Source organism: Pholcus phalangioides, unplaced genomic scaffold, assembly GCF_987345545.1.
Source record: "Pholcus phalangioides strain wild (caught in Gottingen) unplaced genomic scaffold, Ppha-v1.0 ptg000004l_1, whole genome shotgun sequence".
Classification (NCBI taxonomy): domain Eukaryota; kingdom Metazoa; phylum Arthropoda; class Arachnida; order Araneae; family Pholcidae; genus Pholcus; species Pholcus phalangioides.
In genome coordinates, this window is record NW_028301597.1 from 40,248,815 (window position 1) to 40,271,094 (window position 22,280).

Sequence of the window (22,280 nt, forward strand, 5' to 3'; positions counted from 1 at the left end):
TCGGGTGTGAAAATATGTGGCAGTTAAATGATGGTAGATCAGAGTTGTAGACCACCAGGGAGGGGGAAAAAATCATTTCGCCAGAAAATTGACTCGCAAGGATTTATATGAATAGGGAATCAAAAGATAAGCATCAGAATCATTTGCATTAAACATTTAATCAGAAGATATGTATTATTTAAGGAGCAATGGTTTTTGGAAAATCATTCAGAAGAGAATTTATATATTGATTTATTAGTAAATATATAAATGTTCCCAACTCAATTATATTTGTTTTAGATTTATTGCATTTGTTAAATTCCATAATATGTAAATTCTCAGTATTATACTGGGTTTCTTAGCAAGCTTTCTCTACTAGTAAACAATTAAAGAACCTAGTTTTAAGCTGGTAAATTAAACTTTTTTTCGATGAACTTTTGGATTGAACATGGTTTTTAGAGATGAATTATTTATTTGATTCACAGGGACACCAATGAATGATTGGGGGGGGGGGACCATACTTAAATTTTTTTTGAGCGACCCACTTTCACTCGAAAAGGACCCAGATTTCACCAGTAACTTGGGTCCTGGGATCCAGGTAAATTACAGTACAGCCGCATCTCTGAACATATAAAAAAGCCATGAAGTTTCTATGAAAACATATTTTATCTGATCATTTTTTTCTAAGTATGGTTTATACAACAAAGTGGTTTATTTACCAGAAACTATGATACCATACTAATTTCAGTTACGAAAGTTGAGGATGTATGTGGCAGATGTCCTTATGATACTGTTAGAAATGAAGTACAGTGGATCTGGCTAAAAATGTTTTTCAAATAACTGTCATGAAAAAAAAACTGATGTAAGGGGGAAAACACTTGAGAAGGGAAATCTTGACACCCGTATTAGTAAGAGCTAGGACCACAAAATTAAGCTGTACTAAGAGGGAAAATGTTCTAAGTGGGGACCACTGTATATATAAAAAAAATGAAATATGATCATTATACACACTATTATATTGTTACAAAATTTCTATATATACCTCTTTATTTACTTATTTTTTCTTGTAAGTAAATTAAATAGTATTTGTGCAATGTGAAAACAATGATTAGGTGTGGAACAACACATTACCCTGAAAATCATGCCAAGTTGACAACCATGTTAATGTTTCAATGACATCATGATGTAGGCAGAAATTTGTGGAAAGAAACGAAGGAAACTAGAGTTTTCAAGATTCAATTTGATTGTTCATTTCTAGTACAAATCACCAGAAATTCATACTGAGTATAATTGTTTAATAACTGCTTCTGAAAAGTGTAAATGAAACTGAAACATCCTGTATTTTATCTTCGTGTGTTTACAGTAGAGTCTTGATAATCTGAGGAGAATGAGACACAGAGGAATCTATATCTTATAATCCATATCTTATTCAATGCCATATGATGTGTTTCAAACAATGAAGAATGTGGAAACAGTGGGACTATAAGAAAGTGACTGAGAAGAGTTGGGGGACGGGATTGATGGTGAACGATGCTGAGACATTATAACTTTGACCTGTCTTTCCAATGATTTTATGTAAGTGATTAAGGGAGCATGCCATGTCCACCATCATAAAGGAAAAGTCAAAAAGACCTTTAAAAAGGTCAAATTTGCTCCTCTCTCTCTGTGCTCCCCCCCCCCCAAAGTTAAAATGGTCTACGTCCATTCATAGGGGTCTAATATTTTATTACACTAGTTACCCATCATAAGGTTGGAGATGCCTAGTCCCTTTCAAATTGAAAATTAAAATTATTGTACAATACTACGTAATATTAATGGGTGGAAAAAATAAACAAGTTGGATCTTGGAGGGGAGAAAAAAGAGAAAGAAGATCTCAAGAAGGAAAATCAAAAATTTTCAATGTCTTGGATAATCTGGAAACTGAAACTTTTGGGGCTCGAATTTTAGTTACTTTACTGCGCTCATTTCGAGGACTTGTGAGACATAATGATTTACAAAGTTTTGTAACATAACTCAGTGATGATGAAAGCGTTTCAAAATAAATTTCACTGAATTTCGCAATTTACCAAGCAACCCATCTGCAAATCATTTACACATTAGTTTTCACTCAACAGTTTTGTGTTAGATCACGAATGTCAAGGCTTAAATTCAAATGCACACGTTCAGTTTGTTTGAAATAAACTATCAAACTACTACTTAACCAAACCAAAGCACAAAAGATAATCCTGCTGCCACCCCTACCCTGCTGGATTACAAGTTACTGCCAGAACTACTACGAACATGTGTGTGTGGGCCTATATGTGTGGCCTTAAGGTATTTATATTCTCAGATTTATGCTTGTTTTGTGTTATACTGATGCTTCCATCTGTCTTTCATATTTTGAAGTGAAAATGGCAAATGATTAAATTTTCATGTTATGTAAGTATCGTGTTGAAGGTCTGATTGTTCTCTCTGACAGATTCTTTCAAGTGGGAGATCAACTTGAATTTGCATCTGAAAGTTAGAAAGCTGCAGGAAACCAACTTCACCACTGTGCCGCCAATGAAGTGTGAACCTGGATCCTTGTGATAGGAGTCCAGCACGATGCCCATTTGATTGAACAGCTATTAACCTAAACCTATATTATGTATCCTTAAATATCTGTACTCAAACATTTTATAACTAGTAAAATAAGTTCTTATAATTAGTTTCTTACCTGGAACTGTGGAGTATACAACCAGAAAGTCTGCTCTTGTTGGAATTTTTGACACAGGTGCACTATCACTTCTATCTCGCCCAAACATAACATTGACTCCAGCATCTAATCTGTCACCTTGACATGCCTGTAGGAAGAAAGATGTCTATTACCTATCTATGGATAATGTTTCTCTGCTTCTAAAAAATTTAAAAAGCAATTTTTTTTTTTTCAATAACTTTACGAGAACAAATCACAGTAAAAGATTCATTCATGGACACACAGATTACCTGAATGAAAAATATCTTAGGTTTGCCAGCCAAAGAAGGGCATCTATCCCCTCTAAAAGGTTCAAATACTTTTTCTGTAGCAAATTTCCCATCAGCACCGAAAAGAACTCCCTCATCTCCATGAGTCAAGATACAGCACACAAAGCAATCACTCAATGTATGGTAATCCCTGTCTTTAGATACTTTGAAAACACAAAAGAACAGTAACTCATTCCAGTATGAAATCAAATAAGCATAACAAGAAAAATTTGGTACAATAAGACCACGATTATCTGAGCTAATGTGCACCGGATTTAACTTACATAACTGAAACCTGGAATGATGCGTTCCTTACAAGGTTTTGGTATAAAATAAAATAAAGTCGTGTAAATTATGAAATTATTTTCAATAACCCTACAATGCCCGTGGAAAAAATGCTTGCTTAAAAAGAGATCAAACACAAATACATTATAAAGTTGCATTAAGTACTGACAGTATAATGTACATATTTACAATTTACATTTTGAAGTTTACATACAGTGTTTAGAAAAATAGTTTTCTGTCTTTTGAAATTGAGCACTCTTTATGTGCTTTGCGTAGGACCTGGGCCATCTCTTAACAGTACCATGAACTGACACTCAGACAAAGTGATATTCTGGGCCTCAACATAGTTGGATAAATGCATCTACAAATTTACAAACTTGCTTATATATCAAAATTTCAGCACCAAATCTCATCACCACCAGGCCCCCATATACACTTGAAGCCTTTTGTAGGCCAATGTATTAAGATGACCATGGGGAGCACCATGGTGCTCACAAACAGCAGGTTTAAGATGTTTGTCTGATCTAGAGTCTCATAAACTTAATAATTGTCTTATTTTTTTCCCACCTCTCAAAAAAACCCCTCTTGCTCCTTGGCCAACACCAAGCCCCCCCCCCCCCATAGAATCCCATGCTATATCTGTAGTTCTGCAAATCAGTTCATGAAAAGCCACTCTGATAATCCGAAACTCAGTCAAAGCTCAGACAATCAGGTTACTACTGCATTTGAACTTAAAATTATTAAATTGAAGTTTTACATTAAATTTTCAACCAAATTATCACAAATTGAGTTTAAAATCTTACAATATGAGAAATATTGATATTTCTCTATAATAAATATTAATTGCATGAGATAATGTATTTTTACAGTTTCTGAGAATTTAAAATTTAAAACTTTTATGTGAATTAGCATTATTCAGCATGAATCTTGCATTTGTGGATATTGTGAGACCAGAAGACAAAACAGTTTACAGTTATCTGAGATTATACGGCAATGAAATACTTTGAAACTAACTATTTTCTAGCCATGACTGTATTTGATATCCTTTGAGATTTTGTTGCAACTCAACATCAAAATCCAGCTCTCTGAAGCAACTGTAGAGTGAAGATGCATCTTTATCGGTACCTTTTCTTTCTTTCAAGCATGTATGAGGTTCAAAATCCTGTATGAATAAAATATTTATAAAAGTTGAAATATACCATCAAAAGTTACATTTATATAAATGATTGAGCGAGTACAGTTGACCCCACTGAAACAAATATCAATGGTTTCAGTACATAATATCTGATTAAGCAGGGTATTTGATTATACAGAGAACAATTCAAATACCATTTCACACTTTAGTATAGTTTGTAAAATGTCTTATATAGTTTACAATGCATTAAACATCAAATTGAGTCTTTACTGCCATGTGTGTAACCATCCTTTCAAAGCAGAAAAATGTTCACAGTTTTCAAAATTTAGCAATTTCCTCTGCTTTTTGTCTAATCAAGGCAACATTGATTAATACGTTTTTCTGGCTCTTTCAGTACGAAAACATAACAATACAAATTAGTCAATACTGTCAAAATTAGATTTTCTGTTCTGATCATGCTTCCAATTTTATGATTGAGCTTTCATTTTTTTGCAAATCTTCTTCAGTTTCATTCAAATTTTTCTTAATGTTTGACACCTGAGCTTCAGAAATTCTATACTTTTTGGCAATTTCAACTTATTTTCTTTATTATTATTATTACATTCAAAACTATTAATTTGTTACACAAACTTTCCGACTTTAATTTTTCTCATTTCATGAAACTTTGACTTTAGTGCAGATTTTTTGAGATTTTTACTTTAATCAAAAAAGTTAGTGCCCTCTACTGGCTAAATAGAGAAAAAAATAGTATATGATAATTAAATGTACTGAAAATAAATTTTGAATAGGATCCACGAGTGTGATCTTGCTTTATTTTTCTCGCAGTTGGAAGCACCTGACGGTGGTATTTATGAAGGATTTAAACCAAGCTTTTCAATTTCAGTTTGGAAAAAATAATATAATTCCAGTGATGAGAAATCAGCATCTATATAAGCAATGAGTTTCTCACAAAATATTTTGGAATCCTCAATGCCCTATCACCAAGGAAGGTCAAACGATATTTCATACACTTTCATCTGCAGTAGTTTTTTCACTACCGATAGACAAGATATTACTGAAATCTTGGATATTTATGACATCAAGTTGACGTTTGGGTGTAAGAAAAGGTTTTCATTTGTGGCTTCAATGTGATTTGTGTTTATTGTATCTGATAACATTTCATTTTGCATCAGCTGGGGCATTGTTGGACACATGATTTCATTCTGATTCACACATCCATCATCAATACTGCTGCTTACTTCACAAAAGTTTTGTCTGGGGTAGTTTTCATTCTCCTCTGAATTCTCATCATAACCACCACTGCTTCTGGTTTTTCTCACCCAATCTTTGCCAACTTCTGAAAAGTTTTCTCTTTGATGAATCTGAGTCTTTTTGCCATTTTTACAGCAATCATAAGCATGTGGAAATTTCTACTTTGCAGAATATCGGAGAAAATGACAAAAATACTTGATGACAAAAGCTGAGACACCTGCTGACCGACACCCACAGATAAGAATGAAGGTAAAAAAAAATCCCACAAATAGGGATTACACCATATCAGATGCACAAAGAGACTATCAGAAGAATTCTGACCATACAAGCACCAATTGTAACAATGTTGGTAGTTTTACTCAGTGAATGTGTTCCAAAATATATGGGAGGGTCAGTAGAACCCCATTCTGTCCTTCTAGGTATATCCATTTGTATCGCTGTTGCTAAGAAAGGTAATCAAAAAAGCTTTGGTGTATAATAAGAGCATGACAATGCAGGAAAAATCTAGAAATTTTTAGGCTTTTGATTTATTCTTCCTTGGGAGTAGAAGGGGCATGCAGGATCACACAGACCTCGTCTGTCTTTCTAGTGTTAACAGAAAGTCCAAAAAAATACATTTTTCTATTCATTTTAACTGGAGTACATGAGATACTCCAGTTTAATGAGAAAAATCCACTTGAAACTAAATTCTCAACCTATGATCAGTAGAATAGAAGTGGTCAGGAAAGATAGTACAGGTGATCCTCAGTCAGACAAAAATTTAATCACAGTCAATCCTGCTTATAATGGTTTTTTTTTATTTTAAATAAAAACCGTCATGAAAAAACGTAAGAGGAATGCCTTTAATGGGAAGTCTGAATGAGTATTAGTAAAAGTTGGGCCACGAAAATAAGTCATACTTAGCGGAAAAACTTTTTAAGTGGGAACGTTAAAACTAAGGGATCCACTATATAATTCTTTTCTGTCTCTCATCGTAATATAAATTACATTCTTTTTTGGAGTGTTCTACAGTCCAGTCTGTCAACTCTCTTTGACAATGCACAGCAACTTATGAAGACATGTAGGTTTTTTAGAATGATGATCATCCGAGACCACTTTCAAAAGTACAGTGCAAAATGTGTAAATCACAAGGTCCGATGTACATAAGTCAAGGTGACCCAAATAGTTTTACTGTGTTGTCCATCCTTTTTTAAAGGGATTTGTTCACATTTTACTGTTCAATGCCAGTGTAATCGTTTTTGACAAGCAAAGCCCTTTCATTTCTAGCTTTTTGTTAAGCACTGTAAATATTGTTTATGCCTCTTCATGCCTTAAAAATGCACAAGACGATTGAATGCTACCGGATAGCATCAGAGTCACAAAACCTAGAATAGACCTATGTATCCAACTGCTTTGTAATGCAAACTGTTGTTTCACCTATACACAAAATGAGCACCATAATTTTGAATGATGAATGTTACTGTCCAAGAAAGTAGTAAATACGAAATTATTTTTTTCCATCCAAACAGAACTTTTTAATGACAACTCTACTTGTTGAACCTTCAAACTAAGCAAAAGAAAAATTAATAAACCAAATGGTCTACATACACTCTCTCTCCCTCTCCCTAAATAATCTGAAAAACGATACAATTTTTGCTTTGGCAGAATCATTAACTACAATCTACTACATTTGTATTATTTGGCAATATATCAATTCCCTCCTCAATTAAAATCAATTACAATTTTTGTTGATAGGATTTAATAAAAAAAAAAGTAAAAAGTATGACAAAAGAAGGACATTTTACCAAAAGGTAGGAAAGTAGGACAAGTGGGAGCTCTGTAAAGACTACTAAACCATACGTGCACCTCGTCCACATTCCTCAGTGGAACTTCTAACGAATCAGTACATTTTGGAATGTGCATGTTTGTGTTTCTGTATAATGTTTGTTATGTGTAGTGCTGCCATCTGCCATAAATTTTTCTGAATATGAGTGAAGTGTAATGATTGAATTATTGTATCATTGTGAGTCTGTTGCTTTCTGTGGTGAGACTTTTTAATGGAGAGATAAGCTCAAATTCATGCCTCAAAATTGGCAACCACAGAAAATCAACTTCAGCCAACCTCCATGGTGATGGTTGGGGTTCAAACCCGGGTTCTCACAATGAGAATCTGTCACTATGACCACTCAACCACCACAGTAGCTGGTTTACAAAGACTGAAAAATGCTGACATAAACTAAACTGTGGTTGTGTCTATCATCTTTTTTCGAGAAGTTAATGGCATGAAAAGAACCAGACTATCTAAAGCTATCCCCATCTAGCTATAGATGCTGCTGACAAAATACATCTTAGCCTTCTTTAAAATATTATATTTAGTACTTCACATTCAAACCTCGTTTCTCTAAGAGAACTCCTGATTTCATAGAATTTAATCCTATAAAAATAATTCCATTTGTGATCATGGGTCTGTGAGATCTTTTTTGTAAGGTCCTGTTTTTGTGAAGATTTTCATTTTTTTAAAAGGATCATTAATTTTGTGGGAAGCGAAATAATTAAACTAATTGATAAAGAAATTAAATGCCAAATTTATGGTCTCATTAATTTGCATTTTGTGAAGGGTACGTTTTTCAGATCCGTAATTTTGTGAGGAGTCCATTTTACAGATCCAGACTTGTGATGGGTCTGTTTTTCAGATTCAGAATTTTGTGAAGTGTCTGAAAAAAATGTTCCCGAACTTCGGCTCGACAAACCCCTGTTATGAATGATATTTTTAACATTATTTTGGTATTGCAGGTTCACTGGGATGGAAATGTTTTTTGTAGCTGATGCTTCATATATCCAACTCCATTATAAGTGGGCTAGCATACATAGATGATCAAATGATTAATCAATGACATTACAAGAAAAAGCATATTCACCTTCTGATTAATAATAACACATTTTCCTCGATGTTTATTGCTCATATAATACTCCGGACTGTCAATGGCATACGGAACTATCACTTGGGGAACTGTAGGAGGAACTGTTTTTTTCTTCCTGAAAACACCAGAGACAAGGGAGAAAGAATATAACGAAAATAATCTGCTGAAAATTACACTTAAATGAAAAGTTTGGAAACATATGCTTTGTAAAAAATCATGCAAAAATAATACCATCATGCTACCTATTCAAAGAGTTTAATCAAAAGGAGGGGAGAAATATTTGAAAATATGTATAAATCGGGGCTGGATGCCCAGTCGCCATAGTGACTAAAATTTTCTTTGTGTAGCAACTAAATTGCAGGCTGAGAGCAGCACAAAATGTTTGAAATTTATTTCAACATATCAGATACATGAAAGGAGGGTCACTATACCCTAAAAAATTAAAAGAAGCATTACTTTAGACCTTTTTCTTCAGGTAAAAATTGTTCTGGAGCCTAGATCTTTTTGGCAATTTGTCCAGGCCTGGTATAAATATATACAGTGAAAGTGAAATACAATGATATTGAATAAAATTATTAATTTCTCCATAACGATACAGTGATATTTTGACTCTAACAAGTCAACTCAGCTTTTGAATGGTTCAGCAAACAAACTTTTTTTTACATTTTCGGACTGAATTAACGAATGTTTGGAGCATATGGAGATGCACTCACTAACATATCACAGCCATACTTTTATGTCAAACATCAGAATTACTGTCACTCTGGGCCTTTGATGAAGAACAATAACTCTCTCTACCTCTCCTATCACCACCTGCAGGCTGTTTGCTGAATTTAAGGGAGGCTGCAAAGTTTCTACTCAGCTTGTCATGCTGCTGTGCACAAAATAAGGAAAATAGGGTTGCATCTCTCATGGTGAATAGGTAACATTATTTTTAGAGCAATTTCCGACAAAGACAGCAAACTTCTCTTTCCGAGTTTTCCTCAGCATGATAGCAAGAAAAGATTCTTTCTTGATGTATAATCGACTGAGAAAAAATTTCTATATCAACTGCGAGGTCATTTAGCTCAAATGTATCCCTCATCAATACAGTGAAACAGAATATAGCAACAAAAAAGAAAAACAAAAAGATTCATGCAACATTCAATACTGGTCATCACATAATGATGTAACCATGCATTTTTATTTATTTATCTGAACAGCTACAATGCATGCAAAAAAAAAGTATTATCATTACCTACTTCAGGAATAATCGCTGAAAAGATAATAAAACACATTTAGTTACAAAAGTATCCAATGAAAATGAAATATGCAGACGTTAAAAATATCTCATTTTCATACAGAAGCTTCTTGATATGGTTGTAAGTTAGATGAAATTATACAGGGAGTAAGAGCTAGAGGTATCCAAAAGTAATAGTCGGTATCGAGAGAACCACCTGTGATTGGCTATAGATTTAAGTTGCACTGAAGCGGACAACTCTCAAGTTTACTTTCCACTGTGAGCACCATTAGAGGCTTTACAGATGTCCAAATGATATTCAGTCTCTCGCCGAGTGTTTAGTAACATTTGAGGTGTTATTAAAATCACCTGCTGCTCGAAATCATGTGGGAGGCCTTAGATTCCACTCAGTTCTTACATGGCAAATAAAAAATAACCAGCCAAGTTATCTGCTTTTGAATTTGGAAAACAGATGGCAGCACGTGACAAGAAACACATAACAAGCATTTCAAGGAAACAAACTTCATGTTACGCATTCTTTCTCTCTCTCTCTCTCATAATACATGCAAATTCCAGTAGGCTAATTGGACCTACAATTTATTGCAGATTCCGAACGTATTTTTTTAAATACTGTATAATACTCACTTTTAATACTGTATAATACTCACTGGCAATTTGGTGTGCTAACCCCTTCCTCGATATGGGACTCCCTGCTGTAGCAATCTTTTTCTGTGGTCATATCTGAGTTTCTGTTGTACCCCTGTATCAGAAAAGTTTCTGACAACGACGAACCAGGTATTGAACTCGCTACACTTCTCTCTAAATATCCTTTTGTACTTTTTGTGAGTATCTTATTGACCTGGGCTACCACACCCGCATCCATTCATTAGAAATTCTGTTGAGGAATATAGATGAGGTGCATGTGCAGTTTTGTAGTAGTAGTAGTAGTAGTAGTTGGTGCATAGCGTTTAACATACATCACTAACTTGAATTCAGCAGCAAACAAGCTTGCACTGAACCTATGTTGTGGCATGTACATGTGTCAGTCAGCACATACTGTAACTCAACTGTACATGCACCTTATAAACATTCCTCATGGAAATTTTAAACGAATTGGTGCATGCAGGAATGTGCTGCTTGATTTGTGTTACACTGATGCTGCCATCTGTCTTCCATATTTCGGTGTGAAAATGACAAATGCCTTAACTTTAATGTAAGTATGTGTTGAAGGTCGCACCATGCTCTCTCTCTGTGGCGAGAGTTTTTCAAATGCGAGACTATCACTGTCAGCATGCAGTGAAAAACCTCTCAAAGCAGCTGTCATCAGTGCACATGTTTAACCTTGGTATAAAACTTGGAGAGATCTTCTACTGATGAAATAGAATAACATATAATAGGGCCCATATTCTACAGGACAGAGCAATCCCTTCCCCCATGTTATTTAGCTTGTAGGCATACAAATTACTCCAATCATCTCCCCCTCCCCTTCCTGGATTTGCACTTCATGCATACTTGGGTCTAGGGTAGCAGTAAATAAGTACACCTAGCAAAGAACAGATCCTTACAAATAAAAGTTTCATTGTTTTGTCTCATGACCTGTCCCATTCACATAATACGGGAGATCATTAAGTCGCTCAAGGTTCTATGTATGTGCATAGATGTACCTCGAGGGAGTGAAACCTTCCCAACAGGCTTTTTTCCCCCACATGAAGAGTTCAAAAGTTTAGATATCTATGAACTCCATCCTGGATTAACTACAAACACCTCCCTGATCTAAAGTAATTCCACTCATAATTGTAAACACCAACAATATTTAATTATTCTTTTGACAAGCTGAGTACAAAAAAACATTCCCTATCTCGAGCACACATATATAATAATTGTAAGAAAACCCTCAGGCACTCGTCCCCAGAAGCATCCCCTACGTATCCTCTTTTTCTCTATCTCCGGGCCCCTAATTAGAATTCACTCCCCCGGAGTCTTTTTTTTCCCTATCAGTTCTTTCTTGCACTTAAGGCCCCTGTACCTGACAATATCAGTTTTTTTTTAAGCTAACAATTAACAAGGAATGAAGTATTCATTAATTTCAACAAAAATTTTGTATGAAATAGCATTACAATAGTATGAGAATGAGTTTGAAAAAGTGATGAAAAAAAATTGTCATATACCATAATAGACCTTTGGCATCAGTTTTATCTTCGCCTGTATCTCCATCCATATTTGTGAATGTACAAAACTGAAAGTAAAAATTGAAATGAATTTTCGTACATAATATAGCTATCAGTCATTCAGATTTCAAAATTCTTTCCCACACATAACGAGATTTGTTCAAAAGTATCTGACCATAATTTTTTGTGCGTAAACCAATGATGCTAGGGTTTGGCGCATGTGTGCAGGCAATCTTAGCTCGCATGCTTAAATTTTTTCCTGCCTGCAGAAGCTACTTAGTCACCAACAGACTGCAGACGAGTGAAGAAGTATAAATGAGCAGCGTCGCACTTTCATTTCTGAAAAAAAATGACAGGAGAAACTTTACTGCATCAATCGTGATGGAGCTGCCATTTGCGCCGCAGAAGAGGATATGAATCATGAAATATATGGAATGGTTATGCCAGTACATATTGGCCTCTGTTAGATCAGTTTGCCCCATCACTGGTGCTTGTGTTGTCACTGCACCTTCCCAGTACATGCACCCATGCATTGAATAAAACAAGGGGTGCTAGAACGCTAGAAAGTGATATTTGGGTGGGATGCAGTTTAGACCCCTTCAGGAAAGTCCCCAACTGTGGCACCTCGGAAGCGTGTTTTTTTCCGGCGCCCATACTGTCTGACGGCCTTGACGATGTCTCGTCACGCCGACAGAATGTTCGGAGCCGAAAAGAAAAGTCGCCGAAAATCGCCAAGTTGTACCTTATACCAAAGCTGTTCCCAAAATACAGCTAGAGGAAAGAAAAATTCCGTTTTTAAACAAATTGAAATTTTCATTTAACCCATCGCCCCCTACTTTTCTTCAGGAACTTTTTCCTCTCCCATCGCCCCCATCTCAAGAGAACCCATATGATCATATGTTATACTCGTAGTTTCAATCGCACCCACCGGACCTCCGAGGGGCGACATTGCCCCCTTTGGGAAACGCTGCACAAACCCAGTTTCCCAAACGTTTTGTTCTATTACCCCCACCTCCAGCTTCTATCGCCCCCAGGGGGCGATTTTGCCCAATTTGGAAAACATTTATCTAACCACTCCCACTTGTCATCAACCTTAACTTCCAGTAGCAATTCCTATGATTTCGCTTACGTGACATTCATGTAAACAACCGGCCAGAAACAACTTACGGCGAACGGCTTATGTTACTGCGCTCACACCCGGTGGATCTGTTGGTTAATAACAAAGCTACGAAGATTTTATTAGTAGCGGCTAGCTTTTATTACAAATAAAGCTTTGTTTTCGATTCGGTCGGTACGGTCGTGACCAAAATGTTTTCAGATAGTTTTTGAATTCATGTCTTCAAATAAACTGACCATATTTCTCGCGAGAAAAAAAAACAATAAATCAAGTTTCTGGAAAATTATGGGACGGTAATTGTCGCCGAAAAAAAAGTTGCTAATGAAAGCCAGGGCCGTAACTTTTGCTGGGGTACGGCCAAAGCCTCCTAGTAGGAGGCTACTACTAGGAGGCTTTGGTACGGCCCGGGGGCCCCAAGAGAAGAGGGGCCTCACAAAAATGAGATCTGGTTGAAATTTTGGAAAGTTTGTTTTGTAAGGACCTCAGAAAAATAAATTGTCCCGGGAGCCATGACACTCGGCCCTGGCTGGGGCAACTGGGGCACTTCCCCTGGTACCCGAACTGAATTGGGGGCCTAACAAAAGTTTACATTTGTTTTGCATAACAATAACACTTTCAAATTGGGATCAGAGATGCACGCGCGTGGAGGGCGGGGGGATCTTGACCTCCCTTATTCCCCACCCCTCGCCTACGATCAAAAACTCTTTTTTTTTAAATTAAAATTTCTAAAGAAAATACCTTTATATATGTTATTGATATAAATTTCTGTTAATTTCAATGTTATTAATAGCATTGAAATTAATAGAATTTTTGAGTTCTTATCATTCAAAATAATTTGAATGATAAGAACTCAAAAATTCTATTCAAATTATTTTGAATGATAAGAACTCAAAAATTCTATTCAAATTATTTTGAATGATAAGAACTCAAAAATTCTATTCAAATTATTTTGAATGATAAGAACTCAAAAATTCTATTCAAATTATTTTGAATAAGAACTCAAAAATTCTATTTAAGAAATTATTCGCGGCCCAACAAGCTATTTATGCTTAAATACCCGTGGTCTCGGGATTATCTGATGTGGCCCCCCTACGTCAAACCTAATTTTGTTAAAATGAACTAATATAAGCCGCACATTTACAGAACGCTTAAATGGCGAGTGGCACAATTCCAGAGCATTTAAGCGGCCCGTGGCACATTTTCAGATCACTCAATCAGACGTGGCACATTTTCAGATCACGACTGTGATCTATGTGTGTTAATCATCCCATAATTAATGTATAGCATGAAAAAATAACAAAATTTCATGCTTCTCCTAAGCCACGGAACTGAAGCATTACCTCCTAGAGATAATGGTTGAAGCAATGTTATCCGAAAGAAAATCTTTGAAGGGTAATTTCACTCCTTTCCAAAATTTTAAGGGATAATTTTGTAAAATAAGAAGTATTTTTTTTAAATTAAAAAACAGAATAAAATACTATATTAAAGAAATACACATACTTGAAATTTGAAGGAGTATTTTCACTCCTCTACGAAATTTGGAGGGGTAAAATTAAATTTTTTTGCGTGTTGGTGAACACTGAGCTGAAGCCAGGACTACCATTCTCATAAGCGGATACACAGGCTTTTCGAACAGAGAAGGCGGACCAATGGTGAACGGGGGATAAGCCGATTTTCCCCATTTCTCCTCTCCAACCTACGCTAATAACAAGGGCGACTATGCACCCCATATTTCTCGGGTCATTCTCGTATTTCCAAGTAATTTTGCCGATCTCGACTGTTTTGCAAAAGCGTCCCATTTTTTCACGTATTTCAACGAAGCCAACTAGAATTCTTATTCTTCAATTCAAATCAACGATCAAAATCATCTTCACAACTCATAAATTTCATTACCATAGTTATATACGTCTATAAATAAGAATATACATTTCACATATATCTCATGGGTTTTTTTTCTGTTTAATGCTTTATTTCGTAGAGGTAATTTTAACCCATTAAAGACGACTTTGATTTTTAAAAAGAAAAAAAAAAAAAACACTGAGTCAGATCCATGATTTATAGGCAACGAAAGAAATTAAAATTTGGAATGGCAAATTTTCTTGCCAACCGGCGCCAATATTGACTGTATTATTATTGCAATTTGCAATAGTACAGTCAAGTCTCGGTTTACGAACACGCAAAACTGTCTATAAATCCATAAGGAAAAATATTTCAGAAGTCTAAGATTACATTTGTTTTTCAGACAGAATTTGTTTGAAGAATTATATTTCATCGGAATAAAATTCCCACCACAAAATGCGGCTCCTCTTATCCAGCCAATTGATAAGCAGGTCGTTCTATATTTTACGAAGATCTGGAGAACATGAATTTTTTAAAGATGTTTTGCAATAAAACCTGACTCAGCAGTCAGTAACGCTGTCTCACTCTGCGTCAGCAACTTCTGTAAACAATATTTTATCATCCCTACATTGCATAGTTGTCATTTACAAAGATTGGCAGCGAGTGACACAGAGAGCTATCAATTCAGATTGGAGTATATTTTGTAGTCACAAAGAGATTTTGAGGGCTTTGACATTAAGATTATACATTATTCATGTTGTTACAGAAATTATGTAAACAGTGATTATTTATCATTTATTATGTCATCTTTCACCCGTAAATAATCGGTGACGCCATTCTCTGTAAATATCGCTAAGTTGCCACGTTTGGTGACAGCTATAAGTTAGCAATGTCATGATACCGAACAAGATGTCAGGCGAATCATCGAGATTTTTCTAGAAAGTTTTTTCGCTTTATAAGTGGCGCCGCTTTTGCGGAACTATGCAGTTGTTGAAATTGTATCGAGAACACTAGACCTTATTTGTCGATCCCATTCTATTCGTAGGTCGCGTTCCATCGAGATCTCCGCTTGTAACTAGCTGTTCTGGACATAAATCTGTGACGTCCTGCATTTTTTTTCATCCTCTGCTCATTCCTGATTTGTGAGAGAAATTATCCGGAACAATATTCACGAAACCAGACTACTTTGGCATCGTTTCATTCCATTTACATTTCATCTCTTCAGAATTACGGGGTTTTTTTTTTCAGTGTTGATTTGATGATAACCCTTGGTTAGGTTATGCACAAGAGCTATTGTAAAAATTCACACTAGAAATCTTCGTAGTCCCAAGAACGGATTAATTATTCATTTCACATTAATTCCTATAGGAAAAATTATTTCGGTTTGCGAACAATTCGGTTTACAAACGGACTTCAGGAACGAATTAAGTTCGTAAACCGAGGGCTGAAAGTATTTCATTTCTCGCCGCTGTGCTGCGACTTTTCTGTGATTTTAGTGATAGTTATAAATAGCTAACATAACATAATTTATTTTTCCCCAGTCAATTGCAATAAAACTACACTAGTGTAAGAAATTAAGAGAATTTGCAGACCTGGTCGATTATCTCTAGAACTACTGTACCGATTTTAATGAAATTTGATATGTACATACATTGATACCATACCATACAAAACAAATAACCATTCAATAATTGTAATACACACGCATGATCGTGCGTAACACTCGTTGGAGTCGGAAGGTATGAAACAGCGATTGCAGAATAAACAAAAAAATGGGTTAATGGGGGTATGGTCACGACCTCCTATATAACCTAGGTTATCTAGGTGGTCGTGGTATGGTCTCCTCTTACAGATATACAGGTCTCGCAGCGTGATTTCATACTTGAAATAACGCAGTTTATCATTTCCTGTGGCAATTGGTCCCACTCGTTCAGCAACGCTGTTTTCATTCCCTGGATGGTTCCCGGAGGGGGGTTGCGAGTTGCAATTGCCCTCCCCAGAGCGTCCCAGACATGCTCTATAGGGTTACGGTCTGGAGATCTGGCTGCCCAAACCATCCGGCGAATATCCTCACTCTCTAGAAAATCGTCGAGCAGAAGAGCTCTATGTGGCCTCGCGTTATCGTCCATTAAAATGAACTCAGGGCCAACTGCACCCCTGAAAAGGTGAACATAGGGCTCCAAGACCTCATCCCTATACCTCACACCAGTCACAGTGCCTCTTTCAAAGACATGGAGAGGTGTGCGGCCATCCAACATGATGCCTGCCCAGACCATTAAACCTGCTCCGCCATAATGGTCGATTTGGCGGACATTGGATGGTAGGTAGCGGGTCCCTGGTTCTCTCCATATGAACGTACGGCGAGAATCGGTTCTTAGGCTGAACCGGGACTCATCAGTGAAGAGAACGGTTGCCCATTGATCCATACTCCAATCTCTATGCTCTCTGCACCATGATAAACGGATTCTCCTGTCCGTAGAAGTGAGCGGGACGCAAACAGCAGGTCTTCTTGCAAACAACCCTCTCTCATGAAGTCTTTTGGAAACAGTCACCCTTGATACACGGGTTCCTGTGGCTGCATACAAGTCACGAGAGAGCTGAGAAGCTGTAGCACTCCTGTTACGCCTCGCTGTAATCGACAAATGGCGATCTTCTCTGGCTGTCGTGGCTCTTGGACGACCTTGCCCAGGCTTTCTCTCGATGGATCCGGTATCCTGGAACTGTTTCCATAAGTTACACACGACGCTGGGCGTTAAATTGAACTCTCTACAAATCTGGACTTGAGATTGGCTTGCTTCTAGCCTCCCCACAATTCGCCACCTCATTCCATCATCTAAACGTTGGTGGTTACTCATTTTTACTGTTACAATTTGAAATTAACCGATTGCTGCAAAATAACACAAAGAAATTCGCCGAGGGGTGCTAGCGAAATGCGTCTTAACTTACGCGCGCTTATAAAGCCCGTTTCTCTACTGGCTCCGCCTACACACACGTGTACGCTTACGTATTTGACGTACAAGATTTGCATTTTTGTCTAGAAGCAGTGGTTTTACATTCAGATCAGTTCTTTTCATGAAATTCGATAAAATATGCAAATTCTCTTAATTTATTTCACCAGTGTATGTAGGATGATTCAGAAAAGATGGGAAAACCTTTAAGAGGTGATACAGTACACACACCAATATAAACAATTGTCATCGAAGAATGCATGGTCTAACATGAAACGCAAACGCACTGGCGCTTTTCGAAACGGCCGCTCCGCAAACGTTAAAGCGGTATATTCCTGTTGAGATTTATCGGGAGAAAAAGAACACCATGCATGCAAATGTAACCTGGGGGAAGAAGAAGAACCCGCATGCGAATCTGCGTCACAGTGAATATTCAGATAATATAATCACAGGATGCCAGCTCTGTGAAGTTGTTCCAGAGTGCAATCGTTCTAACAGTTGTAACGTATGGTATAATGGCGCACCCATGACATGGAGGGTGCTGAAGGGTGAGAGGTTGCACCCATACCATTTTCAACGAGTCCGAGCATTGAATGAAGAAGATTATGCTCGTCGCGTAGACTTCGTCCGCTGGCTCCTACAGCAGAGTGCAGCACGCCCAGAATTTGCAACAACTGTTCTTTTCTCCGATGAATGCACTTTCACACAAAGACGGTGCATTTAATACCCACAATAAGCATATCTGGGCGTCTGTAAATCCACAAGCGCATCAGCGACGCTTCTATCAGTGTTTGGGCAGGAATCATCGGCGACTACATAATAGGACCGTATCTTCTGCCGGAACGCCTTGACGAGGGCAAATACCGGACGTTTCTGCAAGAGGTGCTGCTAGACTTGCTGGAGGATGTTCCAACTGCCTTCCGGCGGCGTATGTGGTTCCAGCACGATGGAGCTCCAGCTCATTTTGGGCTTTACCTACCGAGCCTTCATTCCCACCCAACTCCAGTGGTTGGAAATTGCCGTATTCGGCGATATATGATCGGAGTTGGTATGCGGTAAAGTAGTAGCCTATTTTGAGCGAGAGGTACGGCACTATCTGGAAGTCGCTTTTCCAAACCGATGGATCGGGCGAGGCGGTCTTGTAGCTTGGCCACCGCGATCACCCGATCTGTCTTGTCTTGATTTTTTTTTGTGGGGACAGCTGAAGAGTCTGGTGTATGACTCCTCTTGACTGTGAAGAGGACCTAATTGCAAGACTTAAGTGTTGCTGCGGAGGTTCGTGATACGCCTGAAATATTCCAGAGCGTTTGCCAATCCCTCCTTCGCCGCTGTTCTTCTTGCATCACTGTTGGCGGTCGATCTTTTGAGCAATTATTGTAAATTATTCATTTAGATTGCTTTTTTAAAGTATTCGTTATTCTCGTGTTTTTTCCTCGTATCCTCGGTTTCAGGGCCGTCATTTCAACTTTTTCCGGGGGGGGGGGGGCAAAGAACACGTACTCTCAATGTATTTATAATTATATATATACCATTTTTAGTGTATTTTCAAAGGTCAGGGAGGGGGCAGCGCCCCTTCCCTTACCCCCCCCCCCCCAAATGACGGGCCTGCTCGGTTTTAATATGGTGCGCCCTGTAGTACGTTTGCATTTCATTTTAGACCATACATTCTTTGATCAAAATTGTTTGTTTTTGTGTGTACTATCTATTGAGGAGAAATATAAGTATTATAAAAATATATAATACTTATATTTCCAGAATATAAGTAATATAAATATAACTATTTCTCCTCTAAGGTACTACCCCCTCTTAAAGTTTTTCCCATCTTTTCTGAATCACCTTGTATAACTACGGAAAACAATGATACGGCGTTCCAATGGGTAGTGATAACCCACCAAACCCCTTCATCATAACTCCGCTGTTTCCTGTAGCAGTAGTGCGCTTTGTAATAACTTTTAATAAACAATAACCGTGGGTGTATTTTTGTTAATTATGCCCAAGGGGCTTCAATTGGGTTTTTTAAGGAAAAAAAAACAGGCACAGCCACACTGGCCCCAGCAAGTGATAGAATCTCAAGGGCTATGTCAAATACAAATACAACGCCACAACAGGCAAATTGCCCAACGAGGTGGTTGACTTAAGAACATCATGGATCCCCGAGCCATTTTTTGGAGGCCCTACCTACTACTGCTACACCACACATGCACCCCGCCCACACCCCCCTCGGAACCCCCAACGAATCGGTACATGCGGGAATGTGCGTGTACGTGTAGTGAAACCTGACGTGAAGTTTTTTTTGTTTCTCTGTAATGCTTGTTATGTGTAGTGCTGCCATCTGTTCCCCAAACTATGAGTGAAGTGTTATGATTGAATGATTCATCGTTGTAGGACTGTTGCTCTCTGTGGCGAGACTTTTTAACGGGGAGATCGGCTCGCACTTGCGCCTTGAAGTTGGGAACCACAGAAAACCAACTTCAGCCGACCACCACTGTGGGGTTCGAACCCGGATCCTCGCATCGCGAGTCCGTCACTATAACCACTCGACCACCACAGCGGCATTCATGTCAACAATATACTTTATTGTAATTAATGTGAGTAAAATGCGATTATGAACTGAAGAGCCAAAAAAACTGGTACAGGCATGCGTATGCAAACAAAGAGATATGGAACCAATCAGAGTACGGCGCTGCGGTCGGCAACGTCTATATAACACAACAAGTGTCTGGCATAGTTGTTAGATCGGTTACTGCTGCTACAATGGCAGGTTATCGAGATTTAAGTGAGTTTGAACGTGGTGTTATAGTCGGCGCACGAGAGATGGGACATAGCATCTCCGAGGTAGCGATGAAATTTGGATTTCACCTACGACCATTTCACGAAATTGCTGCAGATTTCAATGCTGGGCCATCAAAAAGTGTCAGCGTGCGAACCATTCAACGAAACGTCATCGATATGGGCTTTCGGAGCCGAAGGCCCACTCGTGTACCCTTGATGATTGCACGACACAAAGCTTTACGCCTCACCTGGGCCCGACAACCATTGGACTGTTGAGGACTGGAAACACATTGCCTGGTCTGACGAGCTTCGGTTCCAATTGCTTCGAGCTGATGGACGTGTACGGGTATGGAGACAACCTCATGAATCCACGGACCCTACATGTCAACAGGGGACTGTTCAAGCTAGTGGAGGCTCTGTGATGGTATGGGGCGTGTGCAGTTGGCGTGATATGGGACCCCTGATACGTCTAGATACGACTCTGACAGGTACGTAAGCATCCTGTCTGATCACCTGCACCCATTCATGTCCATTGTGCATTCCGACGGACTTGGACAATTTCAGCAGGACAATGCGACACCCCACTCGTCCAGAATTGCTACAAAGTGGCTCCAGGAACACTCTTCTGACTTTAGACACTTCCGCTGGCCACCAAAATCCCCAGACATGAACATTATTGAACATATCTGGGATGCCTTGCAACGTGCTGTTCAGAAGAGATCTCCACCCCCTCTTACTCCTACGGATTTATGGACAGCCCTGCAGGATTCATGGTGTCAATTACCTCCAGCACTACTTCAGACATTAGTCGAGTCCATGCCACGTCGTGTTGCGGCACTTCTGCGTGCTCGCGGGGGCCCTACACGATATTAAGCAGGTGTACCAGTTTTTTTGGCTCTTCAGTGTATATGGATAAATGTATTTACATTTCTTATTTACACAAACCAGGATCATAACAACAACTGCAGCTCAACCAAATAAGTCACAACCAATAAGTCTGAGAAAGCCAAATAAGTCACCCAAAGCATACATCATTTTTTTTTTATAAAAAAGGAATTTTATCAGGGCCAATGATGAAATTCACCGTCATGATAGTATGTATATATTTTTTTAATTTATGAACACTGGTATGCAGAATCAATTCGACCTCGAGGGCATCTGTGCCAGTACTTTGTACTGTCAACATTTAAAAAAAAAAAAAAATTTACAATTAAATTATATATTTTACTATACTTGAAAGAAAATACGATACAAAGGAAAAATTATGAAACTGAAAGAATTGGTATATTTTCGAATGTGGTTTGCGAAAAAGTTATTCTCACGAAGGAGGATTTTTTTTTGGTACAGGAAAAAAAGTTAGCTCAAATTTTGGTCGACAGAGGGTGCTGCAAGAAACCAAATCTTTCAGAAACTTTCTTTAACCTATTCTTTGTCCGAAACGTTCGTGAATAAGTTTCAACTGGTGATTCGTGGCTGAGGTAAAAGAACTTCACCAACAGTGCTTCATCCACATGTGAAAATCACAATAAAAATCTTTTGTAAGATTTATTGTGATTCCGCCAGCAACAGGGAAAATTCAGAAATGAGCTGTTGGTCGTACACCTTGCATTTTATTGTGGACTCTGATTTTTCATGTTTCAAGTAATTTGCTTTCATGTAGCGCTTTCTATCGACAAAAATGTGAA

The 22,280-nt window shown here is 37.8% G+C and overlaps 1 protein-coding gene across 4 annotated transcripts in view; it reads right to left on the minus strand.

The window, feature by feature from the left end:
* Positions 1-22,280, minus strand: part of LOC149087580 (caspase-1-like) — a 47,329-nt gene that overhangs the window by 22,906 nt on the left and 2,143 nt on the right. The window contains exons 1-7 of one of the 4 annotated variants that reach the window (XM_089231508.1): positions 13,087-13,209; positions 11,920-11,987; positions 9,770-9,787; positions 8,530-8,647; positions 4,261-4,408; positions 2,944-3,125; positions 2,675-2,801 (exon numbers count right to left, since the gene is read on the minus strand). In XM_089231508.1, the coding sequence (XP_089087634.1) occupies positions 2,675-2,801; positions 2,944-3,125; positions 4,261-4,408; positions 8,530-8,574 (502 nt within the window). In that variant the 5' untranslated portion in view covers positions 8,575-8,647; positions 9,770-9,787; positions 11,920-11,987; positions 13,087-13,209. Of the gene's footprint in view, positions 1-2,674; positions 2,802-2,943; positions 3,126-4,260; positions 4,409-8,529; positions 8,648-9,769; positions 9,788-11,919; positions 11,988-13,086; positions 13,222-22,280 lie in introns of those variants that run through there. The other 3 variants (XM_089231507.1, XM_089231505.1, XM_089231506.1) reach the window with 3 other exon arrangements.